The sequence below is a fragment of the Alligator sinensis genome, unplaced genomic scaffold, assembly GCF_000455745.1.
Source record: "Alligator sinensis unplaced genomic scaffold, ASM45574v1 scaffold348_1, whole genome shotgun sequence".
Lineage (NCBI taxonomy): Eukaryota > Metazoa > Chordata > Crocodylia > Alligatoridae > Alligator > Alligator sinensis.
The window spans coordinates 348,361-357,383 of NW_005841932.1; the positions used below are offsets into that span (position 1 = coordinate 348,361).

The 9,023-nt window shown below is 42.3% G+C and overlaps 1 protein-coding gene across 1 annotated transcript in view; it reads left to right on the plus strand.

Annotated features, from left to right (window-relative positions):
* POLA1 (DNA polymerase alpha 1, catalytic subunit) overlaps positions 1-9,023 on the plus strand; it is a 319,768-nt gene that overhangs the window by 54,486 nt on the left and 256,259 nt on the right. Inside the window, exons 25-26 of the mRNA XM_006019568.2 lie at positions 3,610-3,759; positions 3,966-4,088. Of these exons, the coding sequence (XP_006019630.1) occupies positions 3,610-3,759; positions 3,966-4,088 (273 nt within the window). The remainder of the gene's footprint in view (positions 1-3,609; positions 3,760-3,965; positions 4,089-9,023) is intronic.

The window sequence follows — 9,023 nt, forward strand, 5'->3', positions numbered from 1 at the left end:
GCTCTCCGGCCCAAATAATTACCACCCCTGCTTTAAGGCCTTCTCCAAATTATTTATCTTAGCCGGATGGTTTACCTTCTGGTTTCTTTCCCAAACCCCAATTACTTGGTGTGGAATTTTTAATTCCTTTAGTGATATTGGGTCTCCCTCCCCTCCTCTCTCCTATTATCTGGATAGAAGAACTGTTCTTAAATTGCTCTAGATAATTTGCTGACAAAATAAAGGGTTAACCCATTTCCACAGAATCATTATTAACACAAGTCCCTCAAAACCAGCTATATGCTCACATGCTTGGATCTACCTGGGCAAATGAGGACCCAACATAAGTGTTCAATTAGCTTTTGCTGTTTCATTAAGAGATGTCCCAGAAAAGGTTTGTAAAGCAGCTACTCTAGAGTCCAGACTTACTCCTCCTTTTTATGCTACTTTTTGTTAGAGGGCTGTGAGCCTGGTGGTTTGACAGCTTTGCATTTTGTTAAAGAAATTCCAAGCTCCCACATCCAGGACATGAATTGTTTATGTTTGTTTGTTTATATAAAAATTAAGGCTGTGCGAAGCTTTGGTCGCTGATTCGATTCGGCCTGATTTGGTGGCCGAATCTCTGAATCTGAGTTGAATCTGGAGACCCTTTAATCTCAACGAATCGAACTGGACCCTCCGAATCGATTCGGAGAGATTCGACGATTCGGACGCAGACACAGCTTTAACTGTTTTTTCTACATACCTCAAGGTACCAGGCAGCTCATGAACACTGAGATGATGGGGTGGATGCAGCGTCCCACGGGAGTGTGGGGGGTCCGCATTGAGCTTGGTGGCTAACCCAGAAGTGGAACAGAAACACTTCCAGTCCACTTCTGGGTCCGCCGCGAAGCATGCAGCACCCCTCCTGCGTTCCTGTGGAACGCTCCATCCAAGCCATGCCTGGTTCCTTGAAGTATGTAAAAAAAACCCAAAACATTTAAAGCTGTGTCTATGGCCAAATTACTGATTCTCCGAATCGGCATCCAATCTTCAGATTCGGATTTGGCCAAATCAAATCAAGACAGTGATCTGAATCAACGAATCCAATTGCTGTCCTCTGAATTGGGCTGTAAATGTGGAGGTGGGTGTACACATATATGTATATACTAGCAGAAACCCACAAAATATTTGCTATTAAATGTTTATTGGAAAAGTATTTCCTTAAATACAGGATTTTTAGTTATCCTTTGACCGAATGCTGTAACGGAATCAAAACTTCTCAACCTTGAACGACACTGTTCCCGCCGCCCTCCTGCCTCTTTCCCGGGGCAGCCAGCCCATTCCCAGGTGGTCCCAGGCAGGGGGAAGTTGGCAGGGACAATGCACAGGGTGCTGGAAGACCACCAAGGCTAAGCTTCCCTGAGCATCCCTGGACTTCAGTGCATTGTGCACTGTTGAAACTGGTGGGTGCTGCCTGTGAGCTGGGGCTGCACCCACATACCTAGCATCCTGCCTGGGGGGCATCACTGCTGTGGAGGGAAGCACCGCATCCCCCCACAGTTTGGGGGCTGTGTGACCTGGTGGCAGCTTGCACAGGCAGGCTCTGCTGAGGAAAAGAAAAGAAAAAAAGTGGCGAGGGGCCTGATTTTTTCTCCCCCCCACCCCCGAGAGCCTGTCTGCATTTACTGCAGCCAGGGAGTGAGCTGCTGGCAGGCCCTGAACTGCGGGGGACCCTGGTTGCTTCCCCCTGTGGCAGCACCCCCCCGCCGCAGGCACTCACCCACTGACAACCTGCCCAGGCGGTCCCTGGGGGGCCATTGCTGCTATGGAGGAAAGCACTGGGGTCCCCTGCAGCTCAGGGCCCACAAAATAATCCTCCAGTAGTATTATTATAATTATAGATATGTGGGTGTGGATATACATGTGTATGTGTGGGTGAACATGTATATGTGTATATACATGTGGGTGCAGGTGTGTGTAGAATCTATAGCTATAGATGTATATTCAGGTGTGAGTGTACATGTATGTGTGTGGGACGTATGTGCAGGGGGTGAGCACGTGTGGGCGGTATACGTGTGTGGGTGTATATGTATATACAAGTGGATGTGGGTGAGGGTGGGTGGGTATATGTGGGTGTGAGTGGATGTGTGGGTGTCCTTGTATGTGGGTGTCAGTGTAAGTGTGTGTGTGTGCACACACACATGGGTGTGGGTATATTTGTGAGTGTGGGGGTGTGTGGTATACTTATGTGTGTGTGGGATGTACATTTATGTGTGTGGGTGTACATGTAGGTATATGTGTGTGTATACATATGTACATATACTGTGTGAGTGTACATGTGTGTGTGTATAGGGGCATACATAGCGGTGCCCTCTGTGGCGGAGTGGGGTCTGTCTGTCCCCCACCGCTACGGCGCATCCATATGTACATGCATCCACATCTACACACACACACACACACACACACACACACGTACGTACATCCATACACTATGTATATATACCCACAACTCACAGGTACACACATGCACACACACGTATATGTGTGGATCTACCTGTGGGTAGTGTATGGATGTACATATATATGTATGTGTATAGATGTGGATGCATGTACATATATTTATCTTTGGAGAGGGTGTGTGTGTATGTACTTGTGTGGGTGTATGTGTGTGCGGATGTGTGTACCTGTGTGTGTAAATATGTGAGTGGATGTACATGTACATGTATATATGGGTGTTGGCATATATGTGTATGTGTGTGGGGGTGTGTGTATGTGTGTATACACACACACACAAGGTTGCCTGTTGCACAGCTCTGCAATCCTACTGATACTTTGTCTGTTTCAGTAGGCTGTTTAAAACAGATTTTACTGCAGCTTTGTTTTTGTTTTGGAAAATGCTTGACAACTTTTAAATTACTTTCAATTATCTTCAGTGGAGAAAAGAGCCAATTGAAAATGTTGCGTGCATTTTTGTGCTTTAAAGATTCCATATGTAGAGCGAGTCATTGCACTGAATATTGAAACTGAGGTATCATAGTATATAGCAGTCTTGATATATTTTACAAATCTATGTTCTTTTTGACGAGTACTGGGGAGAGGGAGTCCCTTCTAGGAATTCTAGAACTGCTTCTGGGTTTGTAAAGCTGTTAGCCTCTTTCTGTGTAAAAGTTAGAACAATTTTCCACATACCCTGGTTAGCTTGAATATCACTTGAGAGAGAATTGGTGTCTAAATCTTTTGTCCCTCAAGGGCTGAAAAGAATTTTTGTTTTTGTCTTTCTGCATTGGCACTGATGTACCCCTGAAGACTTTTTTATTTTTGGTTCTTGTGTGGTATTCAAGGACCACATCTTTTGAAGTGCATTGGAAATATTATTGCCTGATTGCTGTCAGTTCCTCAGCCATAGGTCCAGGATTTCCGAGGACTTGAGTAGTAGTGCAACCTGTTAAGTAACAACATATTAATTAAACAGCTGAAAAGTATAAAAGACACCTTCATGTCTGCTATTTTAAACTGGGGTCTATGGGTACATATCCTTTTTTTTACTTGGCAAAAAAATGAGTACTTCGTTCTTGGGTTTTTCCCTAAAAAGTACAGAGAAAGAGAGCTAAAGCCTACCTTCAAAGCAACATTTTGATTGTTTGACAGGAAGGAGAAGAAGAAGAAATTCCAGAATTACCAGACTCATCGCTAGAAATGGGAATTTTGCCGAAAGAGATCAGGAAACTGGTAGAGAGAAGGCGACAAGTGAAGCAACTGATGAAACAGCCACATTTAAATCCTGACCTCTATTTACAGGTATGTCTTATGTAAGAGCTCCCCTTGCTTCATTTTATCTTAAGTGCCTTTGTCTGACTACAGAAGAGAAGGGATTCCTTTAGTAGTCACAGAAGACTGGAAAAACTTCTATTCACTGCAGTTGAAACTTATAGAGATAATAGGAACAGGAAGCAATTGTGAATTTAACTGTGAATCTTGTTAAATGTATTTGGTTCTTTTTTCAGTATGATATCAGGCAGAAGGCTTTGAAGCTTACAGCTAACAGCATGTATGGTTGTCTAGGATTTTCCTACAGCAGATTCTATGCCAAGCCTTTAGCTGCTTTGGTGACACACAAAGGGAGAGAGGTGAGTTATTAAAAAGGTATGAATATGTTTTAATGATGAAGTATCCCAGTTTTCAGTGAGTAGCTGAGCAGTTTTGACTCATTACCTACTTTCATTTTTACTTTGTAATTGTAACTTAATTTTGGCTTTTTTATGCTGAGAAGGTGAAAGGGAAAAATTAAAGTAAACGAATCAGATAGATGTAAATACAACCATTATCTATGGATGAGAGTCCTCTGTTGATATGCTACTTCTGGTTTTGGTATGATAAACTAATCTGAAGCCAAATAAAGGCTACTCTTCATCTCATAGAGCGTTTAAGTAGTTGGTAAGCTAGTGTACCAAATGATTTGGCAATGTACTAAGCTGACAATTGATTTGAGTGGCTACTTGTATGTGTGAAATTATACATGTAACTGAGCGACCTGCCTGAATTGGGGCCTTGTTTTTTCAAATGCTGTTAGTACTTTGTCACAGCTCGTGTACTGGTCTCCAAATACTAAAATCGGGGGTGCACCGATAGAAATTTTGGGGGCCAATACTGATAGCTGGTATTTAAGGAGGCATATCAGGTGATACCGATCTGGTTTACGATACAGCTGTGTACAGCTGGTAATTCTGTTGTTGGTGGAGGGAATGGGCACGGGGGGCAGATCAATGCCCCCATCCCGTGGTGTGGGAGGGAGGGGACGAGGCAGGCACTGCCTAGCCGGGGTGGGGCGGGTTGCAGGACGGAGCTGCAGCTCGTTGCGGGTGGGGTGCTCCTGGATCTGCGCAGGGAGGGGCAGGTGGGCTGCAGCTGTGGACTGGAGCCAGGGCTGCGCCAGGCTCTTCTTGGCGGTGGCTGGGCTCGGGGTGGGCGGCAGCAGTGCTGGGAGGGTCAGACTTGACCTCTGCTCCATTAGTTGTCAACTTGATTTATAATATTTATGTTCTTGTCTTTTTATTATTGGGGTAAAATGAACTGTGCTTGAATAACTTCAGAATTTTTTGGAATGAAAATTGGGTCATAATGGTGTATATGTATGGTAGGTACTGATAAAATAGACTACATTAGCCATTTCTGTAGATTTTTTTTTTTTTTCTGGGAAAACAGAAGGTGAATTAGGAAATTAATAATAATTTAATTAGTAGTTTTTACCTAGATCAGTTTTTCAATGGACAATTCTTTCTAAAATAATAGAAATAATGATCATTCTTTTTAGGAAATTCTAGCCAGAAAGAATGGAGTATTAAACCCTTTTTTACATTAACTTCTTAGTGCCTACCTTCTACTTATCAACAAACAGTAATGAAACATATTACCTTTAGCAGCCGGAGCAATGGGCTGTCACTATCAGCAGGTGCAGGAAGAAAAAAAATAAAGAAAAGTCCAAGAAAACTAATATATTTCTATGAAATGTGATAAAGGTGCATATGACAGCTAAAAAGGTCAGAATATATCACATGAGTTGGTAAGTTTTCAGAAGTCCTGAGATACTAGTCTCAGTAGATTGTGAAGCAGGTCAGTGGGATCTCAGTATGCCTTTACATGAAACAAAATTATAGTTTCCTTTAAGGCACAACTTGGGTTACTTTTTTAATTTATATTTTTGTTAACCTTGAAGAAGGTATAACAGTGTATTTTAATAAAAAAAGGAGGGAAGTGCATTTCGAGGATAAGTGCAGTGTAGACTTTGCAATGCTACTTTTTGCAAAGGTGATAAGCCATTTGGTGGCTGACAGCACCCCTCTGTAAATAGTAGGACTTTTCAGTATGACAGATACACAAGGCTGGATACTTTTGTTTAAAGCACTAGACAGCTGAGTATATAAGTAATTTTAATTAGTAATATTTTGGCAAGATACAGGCTTGACTCTGTGACATTCCAGAAGTATATACTGTGCGCTTGTATTGTGCTTTGACTAAATAGTCCTATAATTTATGCATTTTCATTTTACAGTCATATTGATATGCTAGAAGTTATCTCCTTTTTTACTGTGAAAAGAATCATTTTTATAAAGGGGACCCTAAGTCTGCATCTGTTGAGTGGGAGCAATACATGAATGAGCAGAAGCATTTTTTTAGAGAGGCTAAGTGCTGTGAAGAGTCATGCCTTCCGATAGTGCTTTGTTCAATCAGCTTTGCTTGACGTGTGATGTAAACTTAACAATGATTGGTAGACCTGTTTGCATGTGTAGGTTAGCCCTCAGCAGAGATACTTGGGGAGTACGAATTTTGCTTGTGTACATGATTCCAGTGAATAAAATATAATGTCTAAAATGGCTAGTGTCGTAATTGTAGTGATTTTTCACTAGATGGCGATAGAGACCTTGAGATCATTAATCAATTAAGTATTTAATTTATGTCATTAAATTATTATACTCACTGCATTTCAAACAGATCTTTTTGTGATAACCTGTAACTCGATAATATAGAGTATTAGTGTGTGGTTATTTCGTTTTAATTTGAAACATAGGGCATCACAGGCCTATTTGTGCAAGTTTTAGATATTCTTGAAGGAAAATGCTTTTTTAAGGGGATGGGTTAAGCCCAAGTATTTGCCAACACCAGAAGTCAGTGGAAATGTTTACATTAATTATGTTTTCATAATCAAATGGGTTTTTCTCTAACAAGCATTCTCTGTAGTATTTCCAAGCCAAACACTGCATTAGTGAGTTGGTTTTATAATACATTTAATTGTCAAACGTTTTTGTGTTGTGGACCAAACGTAACAGGAGTTTTCATGGGACGCTTCTCTTCTGGTAACTACAGCAACTGCTTGCATGGATAAAGTAATAGGAAAGTATTTTATGTATTTTTAGCTGTCCTTTAATGTAATTTAACAACTGGAAACAAGGCGAGTCAGTGCTGTGTAACCAGCCAGCTCTGTGCAGGCCACTGATGACAGTCAGTGTAAGGTCAATCTGTCACTCTCTTTGAAAGACAGTCTTCCTGCGGAGAGTCAGATGCGTTTGTTTCCCAATTCAGGATTCCCTGCATTGAAGACTGTTTTCTGTGGGGCATCAGAATTGTTGCCAAGCTGATGGGTGGGCCCAACGCAGTTGTCATTTTCCTAAATCAGTGTTCTTTTTGCATAATAACATCTTCTCCAGGATGTAATTCTTCTCTCAGGATGTAATTCTAGACTTCATTTTATTGGCCCTTTAATCTTGTCTCCCCGTCTTCTTTTAAAGCATAGCTGTATATATTCACCAGAGCTATCCTGCCATGCCTGCAACAGCTTTTCAGATCTCCTTTCCATAGTATAATTGTGGGACAGGTAGAAGAACACAAGCTGGGGAGTGAGTCCTCTTAGGCTGCTTACAGACATGAAAAACAGAAAAAAACAGTGCTTTACTTTCAGCTTGGCATGCTCCCGTGCCAAGCATAGCACATGTCCAGAAGAGGCATTGCATTAGCTTGATCCAGCTTGTTCAATATCTGTATAGATTAGGCACTTCATTGTAGCTTTTTGATTGAATCAGCTATTAGATAAAAGTGACAAAAAGCTCTGCTGAAGTGCCCCGTCTATACAGACACTGGGGAGCGAGGTCAAACTAATAATGCACTTCCTCTTTCATTAAAGCGCTGGTTTGTTTTTATTTCATGTCTGTCAGCACCTTTAATGTCTTGTTAGAAGCAACCTTCTTACTGCCATCCACAGTTCCACTAGAGCTGTGCCATCCAATATAACGTTTGAGGAGACATGTAGCTTAGATGCTGAAAAACACAAGAGAAAAGGGTTGTCTCTAAATATTGCAATGACAGACTGGTGAACTAGTAGTCAAAAGTGCTGCCTTATGCTTTAGAACAGGGGTTGGCAACGTTTTTGGGCAGAGTGCCAAAAACACTCATAACTTTGACTTGTAAGATGTTGATGTGCCAGGGGCAGACGTTAGGGGAACTGAGGGGCCTGATCCTTGTTGTGGCAGCACAGCCCTGGCTCCTTCCCTGAAGGATGTGCCAAGCAAATGCCTTTGCATACCATGATCTAGCACTTGTGCCAGGGGTCACCTGCCCCTGCTTTAAAAATTCCATTAAGTCGTATAACAGGACTAAAGATTCTACATCAAAAGCCAGCAGTCTTCTCTTCCAAGTATTAGGTTAGAGATATTTGAGTCTCAAGGAGATGAAGAATTTCAAGGAGTTGAAATTTTTCAACAGGCCCAAAAATTTAAGTACCAACAGTACTGCCTGGATGCAGCCCCTGTTGCAAGCAGATGTATCATATAATCCCTGCATGAAATGATCAAGAGACATCTTTAAATGAGTTTAGGTTTCATGTCCCAACTGCTTCAATTTAAAGATAGTCCCAGAACCTCTGTTCTTTGGCTAGGAACCTTCATGTTTTTCAAAAACTGAAGAATGTTTAGGATGGGAAACTTTTAACTGTGTTACCTTACTTTTTATTTTTTGTTGCTTGTTTTCCCATCTTACCATTATGTTCCTGTACCTTATGAACTAGAAAACATGGGCACAGGCACTTGCAATTCAAAAATGTTAGCTGTTTAGTGACTCAACAATACCTATTAGGCCTGTGTGAATAGGGAAGTATTCGATTTGGATTCGGAGGACAGTGATTAGATTCGGAGATTCGGATCACTGTCCCGAATTGATTCAGCTGAATCAGCTTCTGAAGATTTGGCACTGATTCAGTGATTCGGATCAGGTGGGGAGAGGCAGGTATAGCCAGGTGGTCCCTCCAGCTGTGCCTGCCACTCCCCAGTGCAGCTGCTGGAGAAGCCCCCATGGCTTCACTGCCTGGCCCCACCCCACACCTGGCCCTAGCCTACTCCTGGCACTTTCAAAAAAAAAAAAAAAAGCCCCATGCTTACCAGCTGCAACAGGGACTGTGGGGGCTCTAGGGTCTCCTGGCAGAGCCCCTGCCCTGCATAGCCCCTGCCCCTGATGGCCCCCCTGCCTGGCTCCAGCAGCCTGGCAACAAAAAAAACAAACAAAAAACCCTACACTCA